The sequence below is a fragment of the Phyllostomus discolor genome, chromosome 7, assembly GCF_004126475.2.
Source record: "Phyllostomus discolor isolate MPI-MPIP mPhyDis1 chromosome 7, mPhyDis1.pri.v3, whole genome shotgun sequence".
Lineage (NCBI taxonomy): Eukaryota > Metazoa > Chordata > Mammalia > Chiroptera > Phyllostomidae > Phyllostomus > Phyllostomus discolor.
Genome location: NC_040909.2, coordinates 69,445,932 through 69,468,097, shown reverse-complemented (window position 1 = coordinate 69,468,097; position 22,166 = coordinate 69,445,932). Strand labels below are relative to the sequence as shown.

Below are 22,166 nucleotides of genomic sequence, written 5' to 3'. Positions count from 1 at the left end.
ATAAAGAAAATATAGAAAACAAAAGGAAATTATTTCAGTAAAGGTGACTGTCTTTTATTGCATAGAACATAAGTTTCTAGCATAAAGGTCACCATGCACATGCATGGATTGTGCAGATTTCCCCTAGATAATGTTTTAAATTTATATGTATTGAAAGTTATGGAGACAAAATGAAACATACTATCATTATAATAGCTTCTAACATACTTAAAATGTTACTTCATAATTTATTATCTTCATAGATCTATATTCCAACCATGATTTCAAAATATATTTTAATATTATGTGTGTTTTTAGATATACTGAAATAAAAAAGTGTTTAAGTAAAGCTTTTAAGAAACACTCTCTTTGCATTTCTCAAATAGTTTTAACTATTAAAACAATTTTAAAAATCTACCAGACTATAACAATTTGGGGGAACTAATGAATTCAGAAATTCTACCAGAGAAACAGTAAGAATATGAGTAATACTGTCTTTTACTTTTACCCAAGTTTAAGAGTCAAGATTTATAGTGTTCCATACATTGCAATGGACTTTAACCTAGGATGGAAGTCCTCATGCCCCAATTATGGCCAGTGGAGCCCTTGGAGTGGGACTCACTCTCTGGACTTCAGCATGACTGGGAATGAGGGGAGTCTGCAGTGCCTTCATCCTCATTTTAACCATTAGAGCCCAGGCATTATCTGTTTGAAATAGATAAAAAGCACTGTCCCTCATTTTGTTGTTGTTTTTCTACAAAATTTCATGGTTTAAAAATAAGTTATTCTCCTAAATTATCAAGGGGAAACATAGACGACCATTAATTCAGTCTTGCCTCCGTGCAATCAATGCGACCTGTACACCTGGGCCAGAATAGTCCATCCACAGTGTCCATCTGCTTCAGCTCAAACATGCAATGGCACTTAACCACGTGGTCCAGTTTTATTTTTTCAAGTGCTGTCCTATTTCCGCTTCCTTACTCATTTCTCACTCATAGTAAATACATGATGAGATTATTTTCATGCTCAATTTGTAACAATGTGTTTGACCTTATCTACCATGCACATTGTTTTCTCAGGGATGCAGCATAGAGTGATAGATGGCCAGTGCAGGGCAGATTTTAAAAAATTAGAATCTGGAGTTTGTCCATCTTTTCTCAATGTCAGCCACATACTGTCCTACAAGTTTTGTTTTGTCAAATACACATTTGATCATTTCCTTCTTATGTCTTAAACCTTTCAAAAGTATTCTTTTCTTAGTAGCAAATCCAAATTCTTTAATAGGCCCCTTTTTGTAATATGGCTCTTGGTTACCCACAGACTTGATCTCTCATCTCCTATGACATCAAATTAAATGTCCTTCCTTACTGACAAATATTTGGAAAATCTTACCCTTGGTATCTCGATTTCTGTGAAGCATTCCTTGAACACCCAAGACTAACATGTATACCCCTTCTGTGCCCCTCTACAGACAGCAAATTTTCAGTAAATATTTGAAGCTATTACTCTTAAAGTCTCTGTTTACACTGGAAATCTATTATCTATAATTACTTAATGCACATTTGCATTTTAAATTAATTTAATGGAAACAAATCTATAGTTTAAGATATGAGAATTATACAAGATATGTCTGGAAAAAGTCTGGCCATTGTTAATATAGTGAGAACAGTTTGCATGACATCATTGTAACCTGGCAGCCAAGAAGAGTAGACTGGAATGTGCATGTGTGAACAATGACTTCTCTGTACTAGCCAGTGGAAGTGGTAGATGCTGTTGAATGAGCATGTGTACTGTGTGGTCTTCACATTAAAAATAACTGAGCATAAGTAAGGCAACCAATCTGCATCCAATTTTTCATTCAGCTTGAACATTCCTTCACAAAAGCTATTCAGGAAACTATTTGGATAATTCAGAAGGCTGCAGCTGTTGGCAATTGACAGCTTCAGCATGACAACGTGACCCTCATGCATCACCTCTCTGGCAGAGTTATTTGGTGAAACGTCACATCACCCAGGTGACTGAGCTCTCATACAACCCAGACTTGGTGCCCTGTGACTTCTGGCTTCTCCCAAAGCTAAATCACCTTTGAAAGGGAAGAGATTTCACATCGTCTATGAGATTCAGAAAAATAGGACGGGGCAGCTGATGGTGATTGGGAGAACTGTGTGAGGTCCCAAGGTGCCTACTTTGAAGGGGACTGGGGCATCATTGTCCTATGTACAATGTTTCCTTTATCTTGTATTTTCTTCAATAAATGGCTGCATTGTTCATATTATATAGCTGGATGCCTTCTGGACAGACCTCCTGTAAGTATTCAATATCATACTTTCACACATTAGTGAGAAAACCTTTCTCTAACATTGGAAAGGCTGCTTTTTCATAAAAATGAAGATTACAAAGATCAAGCTGTGTTGTATATGACAACACAGCAACACCAAAGGGAAAAAAAAGAATGTATAGCCTATTGCTATGTTGCTAATGTAAAGTGACATTTGTGGAATACAATGCTATTCCATGTGTCTTATACTCTCTGGGAAATTCTGGAAAACAGTTTTCTCTGGGGACTTTCATGCACAAGTAATAAATAATGAGAACCGACTTGACATTTCCAGACATCTCACTGCTCCCAAACCTGCAGCATTTTAAAACAATCTAAAATCATGCTGACTCTCATTTCTAGCCATAAGAGTTCCTGATCTGATCTTTTACTTTAATTTTTTATTATTGTTTATTTTGTTTTTTGAAAATTTATTATAAATATGAAAAAAAGGGTTTTAAAATACATTAATGTGTCAATTCTCCCCTTTGTGCTGTGTAAACAGTGAAGTATTATTATTATTTTTATTTATTTTATTTTTTTAAACAGCTTTATTATTATTTTTTTAATCATTGTTCAAGTACAGGTTCTCCCTTTTACTCCCAATCCAGCCCACCCACCCAACCCTCCCCACTTCCCTCCCATTACCACCCTCCCCCTAGTTTTTGTCCATATGTTCTTTAAATTTGTTCCTGTAAACCCTTCCCACTCTCCCCTGAAATTCCCTCTTCTCTCCCCTCTGGTCACTGTCTGTTAGCCATTTAGAACACCATTCTCTTTTTTCCTGGAATCTGTACTTTATCATAAGAACATCAGTTTGTTTGCAGTCACTTCAAAGCCTGATCAAGATGCAGAGCACAAAGACAAAATGTGTAAACCTAAAGGATATGAGTAGTATCATTGACATAAACTCTAGCATTCAAACATTTTAAAAATCTGCTGGATTCATCCTTAAGGATTCTTTACACACACATATGGAGAAAAAATAACTAAATTTTATTGAATTATTTTAATAAATTATTAGAATGAAACATTTTAATTTACATGTAACAATGACCTTTTTTGTATTTGAAAATAAGTTGTGGGCTCACTGCATGTGGTGACACCACCTTTTTGCAGTAAGATCAGTGCGGTGGTTTGCCCATGGCTCTCCCGGTCTTGGCCAGTTGTGCTGGCATAATTAATAATAGCTCTCCCTTTCATGCTCCAAGTGGCACAGTTTTAGCAATGATGCTATCTTAATTATAATGTGTATAGATTATTTTCCATCCTTCCCAAATACCTAATTGCCTTGAAGTTAGATACTTCCAACAGCAGTCAGAAATGGAAGGATAGTGATTACTACTCCTGAAGGTCTTGGGTTTTTCTTGTGGGTCAGACTCGCTCTGACTAAAATCTCATATCCTACTTAATAGTTTACCCTGGATGGTATCATGACAATTTGCTTAGCTTCTCCTGACTAATCCCTCCTGCCCAGCACACCCAAGCAAGAAGCTGTACACATGTTGTATAGACTGATCCATATCATTATTAAATACAACTTAAAGAGAAGCTCAGAATAGATTCAGACTTTCAAAAATGTGTTCAGATGAATTGTGTTTCCCTCTTCTCTACTAGTATAAAAAATATATTTTTTCACCATGTGATAGGGTTTGGTGGCAATTGTGGCAATACTATTTTCTTTTTTAAAAATCACACTTCAACTTTTTTCTCCAATCATATTAATTTATTCTTTAAAATACTTATATTAATAAATACATATGAATCTGGTTGATAATTAAATTATTAAATTAAACTGATTTAATACTCATGAGTCTGTGCTGACTTGAAAAGTATTACATACACACACATATATGGGGGGGAGAGGGAGAGACTTTAGTTTATAGGAAGAGTTTATATAAGTCTCATATGAAAGTTATTGAAGGAGCTGTTGGCATCTGAAATTCCATATTCGGAGAAGAAATTTTTGTCATTAGGCAAAGGCAACATGCTGGACAGTCAAATCTGACCAGCATATGTGTGCTATTTGTTAACTTTACAATTTCAAAATAAAAAGAAATATTGGCCATCTTTAAATAATGTGAGCTTTTGTGTGACAATTTTGGTTGCTTAGTTACAAAAAATCATAAGATCTCCAAACATCGACCCACATCTTACTTGGCTGTGAACAACTGGATGTGTCACTAGACTTCCATTTTCCCAAGATCAAAATAATCCCATTGTCTATACACTCTGTCTTTCTCACATATTTGTATTACTGTCACATTTTATTTGCATCTGTTTTTGAAAATCCTATACAAGGCTTAATTTCTAGGTAAAATATAAGTTTGCCAGTAAAGAATTACCCTCAATCCTTAAAATTAGTGAGAAGGAATACATCAGTTTATTTCTGAGACCACACTTTGATAAAGGAGAAAATGGAGTGAATCTAAAGAAATGATGTCATTATGGGAAGAAATCGAATGGTTTCTCTTGGGGACCACAGCCGGGATCACAAACTGCAGCAATGACTGCAGTACTGTGTGATATAGGATATGAGTGGTGGGGAGGGGGTCAGTTGAGCTTTAAAATGTTTTAGACATGACTGGCTGAGAAGGTGCCCTTCATCACTCAGTACACATAACTCCCAGAGCCATAACCTTTATGGAAAGGGCACCCAATCAGATAGTGTAAGAACTTATGAAGTTAAATATTTACAAGGATTATATGCCCTGACTAGAAACTTCAAATACTCAAATTCCTCCATTCTATAATTCTAATATATTACTTATAAAACTAAAAAATATGATTTATCTACTTTCATATTAGAGATGCTGATGAAGAAAATAATCAAAAGAACATTTTGCTTAAAAAAGTTTTGAGAAAGAAAATTTCCCCTCAATATGATGTCATACCTTTAGGAAAAGAGAAAAATGAACATATATGTATATAAGGGGGGACTCCCCCAAAATGGAATTATCTTCTGGAGGGCAGGCCACTGGAGGGACATGCTTCTCTTAAATGTGAGTATTCTAGGAACCTATCTGTGCTTCTGTACCAGTTGACATTGTTGTCAGAGGCTGCCTTTGGCTTCAGTGAATTTTTTTTTGAAGATTCTTTGAATGCATTTCCCGTTTCATGATGGGTGACTTACAAGTGCACACACCCACACCACTCGGAGTGTTGAGCAGTTTTTGAGCAAAAAAATGGCATGATCCCTATACCCCACTCTCCCTATTCACCCAATTTTGCCCCAATCAACTTTTTTATGTTCCTCTGATAAAAAAAGTCCTCAAACAGAAATATTTTGCTGATGTGGAAGAAGTGAAACAAAAAACAGCAGAGGCACTAAAAGGCGTCAAAATCAACAAGTTCAAAAACAATTTTGAGCAGTAGAAAAAATATCTCAATAAAGTGTATTGTATCAAATGGAAAGTACTTTGAAGGTGACTGAAGTTCAAATATGTAAAAATAAATGCACCATTTTAAGGAATAAATTCTGGGTTTTGGGTCCCCTGTCATTTTATATATATATAAACAAACATAATATATATGCAGTTTATATTGTTCTAATGTTTTGTGGCAACATATCTGTTATATTGAAATTTTATTTTTTTTTTTTAATTTTTAGCCCTGGCTGGCATAGCTCAGTGGATTGAACGCGGGGCTGTGAACCAAAGTGTCGCAGGTCGATTCCCAGCCAGGGTACATGCCTGGGTTGCAGGCTATAACCCCTAGCAACCTCACATTGATGTTTCTCTCTCTCTCTCTCTCTCTCTCTCTCTCTCTCTCTCTCTATCTCCCTCCCTTCCCACTCTAAAAATAAATAAATAAAATCTTTTAAAAAATTTAACACTTTTTATTGTTCAAGTATAGTTTTCTGCCTTTCTCCCCCCACTCCTCCTCTCCACCCCAGTCCTCCCCACCTCCTTCCCCTGTTTCCACCATTTGTTTTTTATAAAGATATTAAAATATAATTTAACTTTTATTAACAAAAATGAGAATCTTAAATTTGACACAGGTTAACCAATTAAAATGCTGACAGGTGTTTGAAGTTATTTCAATCATTCTTAAATTAAAATGTCCAGAGCACACTTCTCAGAGCTGACCCAAACACATTACCTTTGTTGCAGCATCAAAGCAGATAAATCCTGTGCTAAAGTCAATCGTGAGTCCCATTAGATGACTTTCTACCACGCATGCATAAGTCTTGCACTAAACAGAATAGAAAACACTGTTAATTTTTATGCGATTGATATAATATCAGTATTAATAGCTATTTGTGCAAGACTGTGTGAAAGCTTCTTTAATAATTTCTTGCTTATATAATAGATAATAATAATATCAGTAATTGTGTAATGTAGATAGTATTATCAACACCATAATGCTAATAAAACAGAAGTCACATCGTTTCTGACCTTCCAAGGGGTATGCAGGTGCAAGTTCCCAATCTTTTTTAAAGGACTATTTTTCCTTGCACTATGCAGCCATCTCCTACTATATTGGCAATAAAATTTGTACAAAAATGTTTAGGGGTAGACAAAATTATGAAAGTTGTTTGGTCCTCCAGCTAAATATCACTACATTTTCATTTTAAAAATGCGAATTATTAAAGGATTAAAGTATCACTCAAATTTTTGGCATGCCACTTTTACAGATATTGTTAAAAGAGAATTGTCAGGCACATAAATAGATTCTGTGATGAAGATAAAAATATACACGAAACATCTTGATCTTAACAGTCTCTGTATGTTCACCCATGTAGCATAAGCTATTTCTCAAAGACATTTACCACTTATTATTTGCATAAACTGTTGGTTATTCATAAATCAATAATCAATGACTTTTCACACTGAGATAGAGTAATTATAGTTTTACTTACCTAAAAATTTTGGAAAGACTAGTATAATTTAGATACTAAAATATAACAATGACATGTAAAATAAAAACTTGGGGCTTTCATGCAACATGTTGCATTTTTATGTCTCTGGGCCAGTTTCATTTGCATTCCATTGCAAACTGTAAGTGGGATTTAAATAAAGAAAAATAACTGTAGTTAAACAAGGAAAAAGAAAAGGAGGGAGAGAGAGAAATCTATCTTATGCAAATTTTCAAAAGCAATTCTTACATCATTTGTAATACTGTACAGAAAACAATATGTTTTTGTATGTACAGTATTACATTTTATGTTTTGTATTATGTTTTTGTATACTGTACATAAAGGTGCATTGAATGAATCACATTCTCTATAATAATGAATAAATGCTTTTGCCTTCACCAAAAAGCTATATACTATATTCATATGTTTAAGCCCACTTTGTACAGGAAAGTTATAGCCATGTCAAATTATTCATTTGGAAGTAGGATTTCAAAAAAAGCATATTAAAAAACAAACTTAATAGGCCTTTTCAGTTCATTTTGGGTGTGATTTTATTTAATATATGAGCATATTCCATGCTTGCACTTACCCATTACTGTTTTGTTAAAACTATTATCAAATTAAGGAATGTTTAAGGTTTTCCCCAATTTAGACATAATTGTTTGCTACTTTCAAGTATTACCATTTAAAAAAGAATATGTCAGGTGGAAAAATTGAAAATTATAGAACATTAAATTTATTTCTTTAAGTTTATAAGTACAAACAAATCATATTGTCTCAATAATCATTAAATTGAAAGTGATATAAATTGAGGCATACTGAAATTTAATTTTATAATATATAAACTTAATAAGCACATATAATTACTACACTTAATATATTTTAATATTAAAGTATTTAATCTGTTTAATTTCTACATTTGTTTTATAATAAAATTAAATTATAGTTAGAAAAAAGCAAAAGATACTTTTTAGGGAAGTTCAAATTAGAAACACTTCAAAAATTTTTGCACAATTATATACTATTACACAATAAAGATACACCACACATAAAATACTTCTTAACATGTTCCTTTAGATGATAGTTAACTCCCTATATCTTGATAAAACACATAGGAAAGAGTTTGAAATAATAATAGTTAAAGGAAACCAGTTTTCAAAAGTATTACACTTTTTCTTAAAAGTACTATTTTAAAAGAGCTATATATATTTTTTCAAATTGAATTAGTATAAGTTCAAAAGAATTATCTACTTCTCACCAATATATTTACTTACTACTCGGAAAATTGTTCACAAATAAGACAAGCAAAGGTACTAAAAATAATGTGAATGAATTGAGTCCTATTTGGTAATTTTAATATTAGAGAAATATAAGATTTTATTCATATAAAATTGCATGTTTTATTATGATTTTCTAAATTTTAAGGTGTTAATATAAAGGATGACGTAGAATGTTTAGAAATGTACTGCATTCAATGAAATCTCTTAAAATAAATTAGTTGATATTTATATCATTATTAAGCACATTAGAGATCAGAAAATGTGTAAACAAGTAAAGGAATAGATTAGAAACTAGGAAATGTTAGCATGCAATCCCATTCAAGAAAATCAATTTCAAAATGAAAACCAATTTTATTTATTAACTACATTAGTCATTTCAATAATTTTCCATGTTTCTGCTTATTTCACAACAGGTCATATGTCCTTTATTTTATTTCTTAATCAAACTTAATGGTAGTGGGACTATTGTGAACATAGAAGGAAACATTGTAATGTTTGTCATGTAAATGTGTTCATAGTCTTTGAATTTTGAAAACAATGCCACCAAAGTGTTGAGTCATTGACTATTGATTTTTGATACAGTAATCAACATAAAATATTGTATTTTTGTAGAAAATTTATGACTGGGAAATTATAAAATACATTTAAAATCTAAAGCTTAAAAGGCATTAAACATTTTAGTTTTTAGTTACTATGTGTATCATAAGTTGGTAGTTTGAATAAGTAAGGTGATAGTCCAAATAAATGGGCTATTGCTCAAGATATCGGCTTACATAAATGAATCCATTTTTTTAAAGTATTGACATACAGTGAAACAACATAATTTCATCTCTCTTATTTCTAAACATCAGGAGATTTAAAATGAAATATTAAATAGCAAGATTATCAAGTTGAAAACACCATGTGTTTCCAAGTGTGATATTCTAGGGAAATGATAATTTGAAAAACCTAAAAAATATCAGTATAAATTTAACATTTAAAATGTCAACTCTCATTAAACTAAGATACTTTAATTTATAATCTTTATTATATTTTTTCCATTACCATTTACTCCCCTTAGGCCCCCTCCCCACCCCCACCATCACCACCCTGTTGTCCTACTTTAAAATGGTCTTAGGTGTTGAAACTTGAAATAAAATAATAATTAAGATAATTTCTTCCTATTTATGATATTCAGGTATCTATTTTCTGTATTGAGGTTCTTTGCAGTTAAATTATTAAAACAATATTTCTGTTTTTTAAGCATTTTTGGATATATGCAGATCAGCAGAGCTATTAGAAAACATCAAGAGAAATGAAACAAATGAAATTTTAGTCTTCTCCCTGTTCTCTTCCCCTGATTGCCATGTCAAATGTGCACAACTTGATGTACTGAATACAGAATTGTAGTCATAAAAAATTAATAGATGTTAAAAAGCAGCTTAATACATTGAAAAAAATATGCATCCAAGTCACCTATTGTAAACAAGCATTTTAGAACTATTCAAAGTTATATTACTATTTCCTATATTTGTTTTCAAAACTATTTCCTTTTGCGTTTATTTAAGTCCCTGCTCTAAATCCACCTGCATGTGGCATGAGCACCATAACTGTTCAGTTTTGCCATATGTCTCTGTTAGCAGTCAGTGGCAGAGCCAGTATTTGGTAACCTGTTCCATTCATGATTCTCTGAATTGGAGAGGCTGAAAGTTCTATGAAGTTTGATTAGATATAACTTTATAGTTAATAAATAAAGTTTAATAATTATCTTTTGAATACTTGTAATATACAAAATGCACTGTACTTCAGTTGCTAGATGAATAAAATAATCTCAAGCAAACTATAACTCGATGTGAGCAATGCCAAGCACACATCACTCCAATACATGGCAGCGAGACCAGAGCTCCAGAGCTAAGAAAATAATACTGGTGACAAAAGAAAGTAATATTGGTGTTCATAAGTGGGGGGATTTGAACAGAATTGTTGTGGGTGGAATAGTGGTGATGAGTGGGCAAAGTAGACTGGAAATCAGGAAAACCTTCATAGATGTTATGATCCATGAAAAATTTTCAAAGTCTACATGTACTTTTGAAGGGTAGAAATGAAGTGAAGGCTTTCTAGCAAGAAACAGCATTATGAGTGAATGGAGCCATTTAGCTGAAATCAGGTGGTCATGATGGTAGAACAGGAAATGGTCTTGTAAAAGAGTAATTAAATAAGAATATTTTCATTTAGATTTAAAGTGGAGCCGAATCTAATTAATTACCACTATACTTTTGATGAGTGGTAAGAAATAGCCTAAAGAGATCAAATTATAAAAAAAATAAAATGTTTCTCAAAGCTGCATTACTATTCATTTAATCACAATGGCTAATTATCTAATGTATTTGAGGAGATCAACACTCAGCGAACTGTGTTTTCACACTATTTTTAATTTATTTGAGAACTCTAGGCAAGTGGACATGCACCTGTGTGAGCTTCAGACCCTAACATTCCACGGACCCCCACCTGTATCCTTTCCACTTCCAGAAAGGTTGCTGTTTGGAAGGCTCTTTCCCATTGGGCGAGGTCACAGTCTAACTCCACAGAGAAGTAGAGGTCCTCTCCAGTCTCAGACTGCACAGTGAAACAGTGTTTCCGCCGATCCAGCAGGTCACTGTCCTGATGAAAACCTGAAGTTACACAGGCTGGCATACATCAATTCATATTGCTAACATTGTCATATTTTAAATCAATGTCAACTAATGCATGGTGGAGATGCCAGTCATAAAGATTACACTGTCACTAAAACTTCATTAAAATGGTCACTGCTTAGAGGGTAACTAAACTTTGGGTGATGAGCATATAGGCAATGTGCAAATGATATATTATAAAACTGTATACTTGAAACATATATAATTTTATTAAATAATGTAACCCCTATAAATTTAATTTAAAAGGTCATTGCAGCCAAAATTCTAGGCCTTAAAGTTCATGACTAACACAGTTCTTCTCTGTATTGACACTGAAGCATGTCCATAAAATAGAAGTTAGGATTTCTGGCTCCGACCTTACTAGCAAAGTTTCTTACCATACAAAGGGATAACATACAATCTCCCTTTTTTTCTCACAGAGTTGTCAAGATGAATTAAATAGAGTATCAGTTTGGCCCCAAGAGAAATAATAGGCTCCAGAATACTTTCTGCACATTGGAAAGTATCATTTAAAGATGGAAATAAAAAATACTAGCTAAGCATACATTTGTGCATTTTTCTCATTTATGACTCCTCCTTCAGTAGTATTCTCTAGTCTTTAAGATTTATTCCAAGTATCTTGGATGCTTTCTGCAGACTAATAACCAAATACTGCCATTTCTGGGATATGACTCACATTTATAAAGAAATATTACACAGAAATGACACATTACAAATGTGTTTGTTAATAAGTATATACTTTTCTAAAGTATCCAGATGTCAACAAGCATAAGCACGGTGTATTTTTATTTTAAAAAACAAACAAAATAAACCATATATTTAGAATAATTATTGGCCACATTGATATAAGTAGTCATGAGTTTTTATTATACTTTAAATATATAAAACTAAAAGCAGAAAAGTTTGCCAAATATTGGTGAGTTATTCCTAGGGCCAGTTTCTGCATCTATAGGCATAATTTCTTCTCTCCTGAATATTACAGTTATGTAACCCAATATTTGCTGATATGGCAAGTCACTTTCTTTCTCACCTTTCTGGATACCATGATCACTACTCTAAAACTCTTATTTCCTTCAAGTTAATGGTGTTTTTGAAATTAAAAATGGAAATGATAAGAAAGGCAGGTGAAGGATACACATTTTATATTTATATTAAATATAAATTCATAAACTGTCTAAACTTGTTTCTTACTGTCATGTTTGCTACTGTTTCTTTTATTGAACTTGTCATGAATCAAGAAATCATTGTCATTATACATAAAGTTAATTAAAAGTAACAAAAACTGTGATTTTTTATGAAAAAGGAGAGCAAACATAGGGTGGAGTCTTCATCAATAAATAACTATTTTTATTCTTTTGTAATTATCCTAACAATTGAAATGAAAAGAAAAAACATACCATCAAAATTAAATCCTGCCAATTATCTTGAATTAGAATTTTGTGATTAATCAAGTATCTAAAGGGACTTATCTACAAGTCCTGTACAAATAAATGAGTTTTAATAACCTATTATAATAATATTATTTTTATCTTTATAAAATATAATTCTTAATCTTTTTGTGTAGTGAAAATTTTGAAATACAACAAAATAGTTTCCACCATTAGATATTGCAAAAGAGAAATTTGGGAATTTGACTCAAAATATTATAAATATAATTCTGTATATCACAGAATGAAAAGAATACATATTATTCAGCCAGTATAATATATGTGTGGAAATAACATTTATTTTTAAGTTACATTTTAACAGAGTGAAATGCTGGGTCTCTGACTCTGTTTTCTTCATGCCTGTATTGTTCCCATATCCTTCACACAGTCATGCTAATCCTTAGAGAAATTCTGCTTTTGACACAAGTTTAAAGAAAAAAAAATTCCTTCTTATTTGCCTCCCACCCACAGCTTCATAAAAGAAGCCCAAACTGTACTTTCTCAGGGTGGATTTGAGGATAGACCTCCCCTCTTCTTTGTTGATACTCTCTCAATCAATCAACCTTTTCTATCTCCAAAATCTGCTGTTTTGAGTTTTGGCCTTTTGAAGCTTTGGACATACAGAATTTAGAACAGTAGCATCATTGAGTCAATTAATAATATAATTAATTATATCATTTCTACTTTCTTTTTGCTACATAAGAATACATCAAAAGTAAGTGAAAGTGATGTCCATACATTTGAATATTTTCATTTTTTATACCAATTGCAGATACTAAGATGGGAAAATCACTTTTCTATTAAAATGTCACCTTATGCATGCCAGAATATTTCTTTTGAATATCATTAAATTTGTAAATTATGACTTATATATTCACAGACAAATCTCATCATCTGAAAAGTAAAAGTTTTAACTTAAAAAATATATAATTTAAATAAATAATTGAATTAAAATACAATACACTTTAGGTATTAAGACTTCATTTAAAATAAATCCAAATGAACACTCTATACATGTAAATTAATTCATTTTTCTGGATATTAGTTGCCTTATCAGGAAAAAGAGAAAACAGAACTTCAATGTTTCTCCTTCTTAGGAAATCTGAATCCTTATATAAAAGGATATAAAGCAAACTTTAGAAAAACAACATAAAACATATATTTCAAATACACTCTCTAAATTAATCTTTATAATGATCCATCAAACTAGTCTATCACCTTCATTTCCCTAAGGAGGGAAATGGATCTTTGACCCATTAGTCACTTCCACATTTTAGAAGTTGTTTCATCTAGGGTTTAAAATTCATTAGTTTGGAAGTAATTCAGTTTAGAAATAGTGCAGGCATTTTAAAAAATGGGATCATAGTAGTTTACCTCAAGGATCTTGTAAAGATTAAATGACTTTTAATGTATATCACTTAGAAATGGGACTGGCTCATTATGTTAAGTGTTTAACAATATCACTAATAATTAACATTAGCCATCACTAATACTGAGTGTCGCTAAAGCCTGGGTTATATCAGACTCAGAATTCTATGTTCCAGTACATGCACACACACACTCCTTCCTTTATACTACAGTGTGGCATTGTTGTATAGAATGTATGACATATACATTAGGAGAGTAAGAAAGGCTCAGTTTTTTAACAAAACTAACACTAGTCACAATGAAAGGGAAACATACTTGCTGAAGCTGATGTTACTTAGGCACATTTGACTTTTGCCATTCTCTAAATTTTTGTAAGTGCTGTATTTGTGTGTGTGTCCACAGAAATTTAGAATTCTGTCCCAGCTCAAAATAGCTTTGTATATGATAACCCTGATCCCTATAGACATTTGTTATTCCTGTTAATAATATATTATTTGATTGATATCATATATATTACAAAAAGCTTTTACAGACATTTTCTACTTATCCATTCTGTATTGAGACCATGAAAGTCTAGAAAGTTTAAATGACTTAATAAGTAAAGATACTGAATATTCAGAGATTTTTTAATTTTTAATTAAAGTATATTTAATATTTAGAATAAAATATTCTGAGATTAAAATTCTTAGGTTCAGTACTATTTGGGGAAAGAGGTGAGTGGCTTAAACAGGGTGGATGTGGGATAACTTCCCACAGACCACCAGAGCACTAGCAGACTGATAGTTTCAAAGAGCAAAAATTTTCCTTTGGAGCATCTGTCTTGGCACTAGAATTTATGTGATTCAGATGCAAATGCATTAACTGATATCTTAGAGCAAAACCAACATTATTTTTTGTGACTCTGTTAGGTAGGGGATAATGACCCCAACAAACTTCCTGTCCTTCCAACAGCCTCCTCAGTTACAGAATCCATAACAATCTCCTTGTTTAAATCTATCCACCAGAATAGTTTAAGCTCCTTCACTGGCTTAATATGTGTTTGATTTAGCTTCCCACAAGATTTAGAAAAGGAAAAAAAAAGAGTTTCAGTGAAGACAACTAGCAGCCCATGTGGAAGAGTGCTATGAACCTTCAAAGGAAGAATGCTTTTTTACATAATAGTTTTTTAAAATTTTATAAACAATATCATATAATCAAAATAAAACTTTTATCCTGGCATTGATTTGTAGTCATTTCTTATTTAATATACTTGAATAAATTTTCATTATTATCTTATTTTTAATCCTCATCCGAAGATATGTTTATTGCTTTTAGAGGAAGAGGGAGAGGGAAAGAGAGGGGTAGAGAGACATCAATCAGTTGTCTCTAGTACGCACCGCAATCTACGAACAAATTGTAATCTAGGTTTGTGCTCTAAACAGGAATAGAACCCGCAACATTTTGGTGTATGGGACAAGCTCTAACCAACTGAGCCACCCAGCCAGGGTGGTTTTCATTATTATTTTGACTGATATCAGGATTTTCTCTAAGATGTTTGTTTCATTATTAAAACAAACAGGAGCTTTACTGACATAAATTAGCATTACTGGAAAGAAAAAAGTAAAGGAGACACACAAAACAAAATTTAATTTCTTATAATATTAAAATGAATGACTTACAAAATTACCTGTTGAGAGTAACAGTTTTAATTAATAGTTATGAGTAGCGTCTTCCAGATTTCAATTCTAATATTTTACTTCTGAGGATAAGTACATTACACTAAAAAAAAAAAACCCTTTGAAATCCATACTTAAAAATTTACTGGAAGAGTTTATTGTTTTCTGGAAAAAGGGCTTTCCAGTGGGAAAAATGTACTACTTCTCACTATACATGTGGTCATTCATAGGGTTATAAACAGTAGGAAGTGTTGCTGGTCATTCAGTACTGCCTTCAAAAACTAATTGAAACAACCCTGTTTCTAAATATCTCCAAAGAATGAAATTCTAATTTCTGCCCTTTAGTACTCAGTATATAAAAACTATTCTTCAATCTTCTTTTTTTGAAAACTGAATGTCTCACACTGCAGTTTATAGTTTTTCTTAATTATTGTAGACATGTGATTTAAAACATTAGGAACATCACTTCTTAAAAAGTAACCCTTTATAGCTTTGAGAACAGTTATAAGCATACCTTTCAGGTTTCTATTTATAAAACCAAATCAAGCACATTACTTTACCTCTCTACATTGGTGCTGTTTCAGCTATCTTTTTATTTATTTATTTATTTGAGCGAGGAAGAGAGTGATACAGATCAATTTTTTGTTCTACCTATCTATGTATTCATTGGTGGATTCTTATATGTATGTGGTCTGACCAGTAATAGAACCTGCAACCCTGGCACATCAAGGAGATGCTCTAACCAATTGAGCTACCTGGCTGGGGTTATTTTAGTATCTCTTCACTGCAATCTATCCAACTTTTTCCTAATCCCTCAAGTAGTAAAAGCCATCAGTCAGCCAGAATGGACCTATATGGCTCTGACCAACATGAGATATAAAGTGAATCACTCGTGTCACCTAAAACTACAGTTTTATTTATATACCCTGCTACACTTTATCAGTGCTATGCCCAGGGAGATAAAAAAGTGTGGATCATAGTGCGAAGTAGTATCTGGCTAGCAAATTGTTCATAAAATGTATACAATTAATCTTGAACATTTTATCAGATAAAGGGGAAGATTTGGGTCCCAAAAGTTCAATTACCATTCATGGATATAAATGATAAAATCTTTGGCCTGGCTTTTGATTTTGTCTCCTAAGAATCATCACAGTCCTATCAGATGCTATCTATTTTGTTGTTGTTCTTGTTACTTCTTTTTACAAATACAGTAACTTTTAACTGTGGAAATATTTCCAGCAGAGTTCAAGATAGCATACCCCCATTACTATGTCAGAAACCATTTGACCCTTTGCCATAGTAGGTATTCAATTTATGTCAACCAAAAAATTATTGCATGCCTGATGTATGCCAGGCACTGTTCTAGTGTAGACACATATCACTAAGCAAAACAGACAATATCTCTGCCTCATGGAGATTTTGTTTGATTGGGGATGAGACAGTTCACAGAATAAACAAAAAAATGTGTTTAATCATAACATGTCATCTGGTGATAAAGCCTGTTATAAGCTTTCAGGAGTCCAGTCTCCAGGGCCTTTGTCATTCCAACAAAATGCTCAGGAAAGGGCTCTTTAAGGAGGTCCCACTTGAGGAGTAGCATGAAGTGAAAGAGTAAACCATTTAGATGCTTGGGAAGGATGGCAACAAGTTAAAGAACTCAAGGATTATGTGTGCCAAAACATAATAATGAAATTGCAGTGAGTTAGTGGGCAGGTGGCAGAAGACTAGGGAAGATGGGAAAGCATGAGGAGGGTGGTATGGTAGAGATCTTTTAGTGTCCTGTACTTGCCTTGAAGACTTTGAAATCTACTTTGAGTGAAATTGAAAGCTAGTGGGGGGCAATGGTTAGGCATAAAAATAGGAGAAAAACAATCAGACTAATGCAGTTGAACTATGAGGTCACCTAACCAGTTCACAGCTGTAGTTTGGGATACACTTTTGCTGATACAGCATGTAAGTGTATGAGAGAGAGAGACTTGAGATTGACCCCAAGGTCTTGGAAGCAAGCAAGTGGAAAGTTAAGATGGTCATTAACTGGGGTGGGCATTTGGATTGTGGGAGGGCATGTTAAGTTTGGAAATCTATTAGATATCCATGCAGAGGAATCTAGAAAGTAATAAATGCATTCATTTGTAATTAAGAGACAACTCTGAATGAATTCATAGTTATTGGTATATAAATGTCATTTAAAGCAATGTTATTGGCAATTGGTCTGGAAAAATTCTAACTAGTGAGTTTCCATAAAGGACTATTAACACACCAGATCATTCTGAGGAACCTTTGGTTTTTCTCTTTCACTTTTCTACATAATAGTAAAACCATCAAAATACATATCAATAATAAATTCCCTTTCATACATAAAAATAGTGTTGTCATAAGTATATATAACAATGTGTAATTTTAAAATATATAAAATATGGCATATGTACATATATACTAATGAAATATGTTTTAATATAAATAACTTTAAGAAATACATTCTGAAAATAATTGATTATGGTATAGCTCAGAGCCATTAAATATCTGGAATAAGACACATTCCTCTTTCCTTTTGTATGTAATTCTTTTCCATTCCTGACATGTGAAAAGATATATGTCCTTTAGTATTCATTGTATCAGTTTATGTTTTTATGTCAATAATCTTAATATAAATACAAGGCATGCAGGTATAATCTGTCCAAAATAAGTTTTTATTTCTGCAATCAAATTTGATGAAAGTTAGTGCCCATATTTGATCTGTTACATAGTGTTGGGAACCACCCTGACTGGTATCAGAAGCTGAAACCCCCGCCTAGGCAAAAGCTAAGGGAACGCCCTTGGAACCGTAAGCCAGCAAGGAGACAAGGGCTTGTCTCCCTGGCAGGAATGCTGCTTCTGCTGCTGAACCCCAAAAAGCTTGGTTGGTTAGCCAAAGACGGGTAAGATTCCCCACAGGGGGAACGACCTAAGGCAGGCATGATCACTTTGGGAGGCCCCCCAAAAGAAGGATTTGTGGGGCTGCAGCAAAAGAGGGTGACGGACCCTCGCTCCTCGGCTTTGACATAGCCTGAGTTCTCATCGTCTGGGAGAAAATCTCCTTATTGCCTTAGTTCCCATGCTAAGCCTAAAACAATGACAGGGTCGTGCAGCTCTGTGCTGAAAGGGCAGATTCCCTGGGTGATCAGGACTAAGAAAGAACATGTAAATTACTGTGAAACCTTCTTTGTTTAGAATGCTCTCAGTTGAATGAGAGGGGTCCAAGGAGGAAGTTGGTTCCTCAAAGTCTTACAACTCTTTGACCCCCACTCAATAGACCAGCAGAGTTCCTTGTTTTCTATAGTTCCTTACTTCCCCCTGATGAGTACTGTACTTTACCTGAATTATTATGCAAAATGAGCCCAATAAAAGCCTGTATGGATGGTAAATCAGGGCCCTCCCCACTAGGGGGGGTGGCCATTCTGTCCCTACTTCCCCACAGAAACTAGTCTTGTCTCTGTGCATGTGTGTTTTTTCTCGTGTGTTTTTTGGCGAGCCATCCACAGCGTTCCATGGTCACTGCTGGCCGGTGACCCACGCGCAACAACATAGTATTTATTATATTAGCTCTCAAATGATCAGCTCAGTTAACAAGGATAGTCGATGTTAATTTATTTTTTTGTTTAGATGGTTATTGAAAGAAAGTCAGTAAGCCAGGACAAGTGAAGTAGGGACATAGACATATAGCTGAACAAATTGGATGAGCAATTTACAGCCAGATGCAACTCACCTTCCTAGAGATAACAGCTAGGCCTCAGATGTATTTCAGCTCCAGGCGCAGAAAAGCAGCAAAACCAGGTGGGGGATTCCAGGGCCAGCTGAAGTGCCTAATGACACCTCTGATTCTGGCACTGACCAATCAGTAGAGAACATGACCCTGAAAAAGCACACCTGGAAAACTAGTGAATATTTTGCTGAAACCTGCTTCTGTGGCCCTAGCAGACCTAATCTATTAGGCACTAATCAGGGCCAGGTCACCAATCTGGTAATAGTTATGGATTTTGTTTATTTGCAAGCATTTCTCCAGAGAACAGAAATATAGTGGAGGCGACAAACTGGATAAAAGGAAGTTTAAGTATTTGTTTAATTCTATCATGTTGTGTTTGCACATATTGTCCCTAGGGTCATTCTGATGAAATGTCAATGCAGATAGTCTGTCCACCTGCAAGTCATTTACTGTTGATGGGACTAACCTGGGCTGGAGCTGTAAGCTCATACCTGGCTCTGATGTCACCTTCTGTCTTACTTCTAGGTCACAGAACAATGCTTTCAAGTCACCAGGGACCCAGGATGCTACACTTGAGGGTCTTAGGTCAAACTGTAGGGTTATGAACAAAGGAAGACAAAAGAGTGCAGGGGGAGGTGGCTGGGAAGCTGGTTGGCTGAAGGTGTAGGCAGAGTGACTGCTGTTTTCTGTGTCTAGTCTGTAGTGCTTTCCCTCACTCATTGCAATATGTGCAAACTTAGATCCTCTCCACGCAAAACCTGAAAAATGATACATAATAAGGATAGCACATCATAGTCCAACAAGACAAAATTAATCTTTTACTTTCATATGCAATCTTTGTGCAGGGCCATGCTAATCTCTGTATTTTTTTTTAAATTTTAGTATATGTACTGCCCATGTGAATGTATGAATCTATTAATGTTAGTGCTTTGATGACATTCACAATATTTCAGTCTTGTGTTGACCAACTACAAAATCGTCACCCTTTAGTCCCTAAATCAAAAAGCTGAAGTCCGTAAAAACTGTATTATACAAACAAAGATTCCTGATATGATTTTCAAATTCTATGAGAACAAGAGGAGAATACAATTTGAGTCATACTATTTGAATTGTTATATTTAAAAGTTATGTTATATTAAGCAAGTGTTTAAAATGAAATTGCAAATTGTAGACAACACTCATTTTTTAAGTTTGTTATTGTATTTTTCATATCACCTTTTAGTCCCCTTACATCCTCCTCCCCCCACCAATCACCACACTGTTGTCCATGTCCACAAGTCATTTTTCCTTTTTGCTCAATATCTCCACCCTCTAACGAAAGGTCCCACATAGCAACAGAGACTGTGAGAAAGAACAAAGGTGGATGAATCATCTACCTAATATCAAACTGTACTATAAGGCTATAGTAATCAAAACAGCCTAGTATTGGCATAAAAATAGACACACAGATCAGTGGAACAGAATAGAGAGCCCAGAAATAAACCCTCAAATTTATATTCAACAATACCCCTTTTGAAGAAACTATCTGCACTACATGCCTATCCTTGTTTCCCCACCATTATACAGGTTAAGCAGATGGAGCAATGAGTTATAGGAATTGCAAATGATGCAGTTGATTACTACCCTCAAAAGAATTTTCCTAATTAAATGCAGTGGAGAAAAAGTAGCACCCTGGGGGTCAACTGACTAGAGTTACTGTTGGGGGCCACTTTATGTGGTATTGGGAATTTGTAGCCCCATGCAAGCCAGAGCTTAAATAAGGGCCTGTAAGTCTTCACCAGAATGCTGGGAATACTGGGAGGCAGGTGTGACACAATGCTAACACCAAGGGCTCCCATAGGAAATATGGCCTAAAGAAAGCATTGTATCCACTGAAGCTTGCTCTGCTACAGCCCTGATAATGAATAACCAGGTGTTTAAATTCTAGATAGGAAAGAAGACTCCTTCCTGAGCTCTGCCTTAAAGACCATTTGGTGTCCGTATGTATTGGGAACCACCCTGCCTGGTTTCAGAAACTGTAACCCCTCAGTGGCTAAGGCTGAATAGAAGACCTAGGGATCATAAGCCACTTGGGAGACAAAGCTTATCTTCCTTGTAGGGGCACTGCCTCTGCCCCCTTTCTCTTCACCCTGTTTGTCCCCAGGCAGATGACTGGTTAGCCAATGACAGGTAACATTCCTCAAAGAAGGGATGACCTAAGATAGGTATGGTCATGAAGGGGCCCTCAGGGAAGGACTTGGAGGGTTATTGAAAAAGGGGGTGATGGACCCTCAACCTTCAATTTTGACTAAGCCTGAGTCCTTATTCTATCTGCCAGAAGTCTCCTAAACTCTTGGCTGCCTAACTTCCCCTGCCTGACTTAAGCCTGAAACAATGCCTTAACCCTGAAACAATGCCAGAGGTGGGAGTGGCTCTGTTCTAGAAAGGGCAGGTTCCCTGGGATGATCAGGCCTAAGAAAGAATACATAAAATCCTATGAAACCTGCTTTGCTAACTCAATTTAAATGATCAGGGTCCCTCAATTTAAATGATAAGAGTCCAAGCATGGAGTGAGTTTGTTCCCCAAAGTTTTATGGCCCTTTAACTATCTGACCCTGACTCAGAACAAGCCCTCAGAGTTCTTTGAATGTTATCTATTGTTTAATCATTTCTGCCTGACAATGATTGATGAGCTTTACATATATACCCTGTATTCCTATGCAAATTAAACCCAATAAAAGCCCTTTAAGGAACAGGTTCCAGGTCCTTTTCCTTTGAGCAATTGGCCACCTTTCCTCCCCATGCAGATCATGTCTTGCTAGACTTATTTTCATCCATGCTGGGTGGGAAGCTATGAGGGCAAAGCTCCCCCACAAGTATGTCTAATAT

General features: G+C 34.3%; 1 protein-coding gene across 2 annotated transcripts in view; it reads right to left on the bottom strand.

The window, feature by feature from the left end:
* Positions 1-22,166, bottom strand: part of SNTG1 (syntrophin gamma 1) — a 795,508-nt gene that overhangs the window by 70,622 nt on the left and 702,720 nt on the right. For both annotated transcript variants that reach the window (XM_028518478.2, XM_028518479.2), the window contains 2 exons: positions 10,922-11,074; positions 6,398-6,490 (listed from right to left, as the gene is read on the bottom strand). In XM_028518478.2, coding sequence (XP_028374279.1) covers positions 6,398-6,490; positions 10,922-11,074 — 246 coding nt within the window. The remainder of the gene's footprint in view (positions 1-6,397; positions 6,491-10,921; positions 11,075-22,166) is intronic.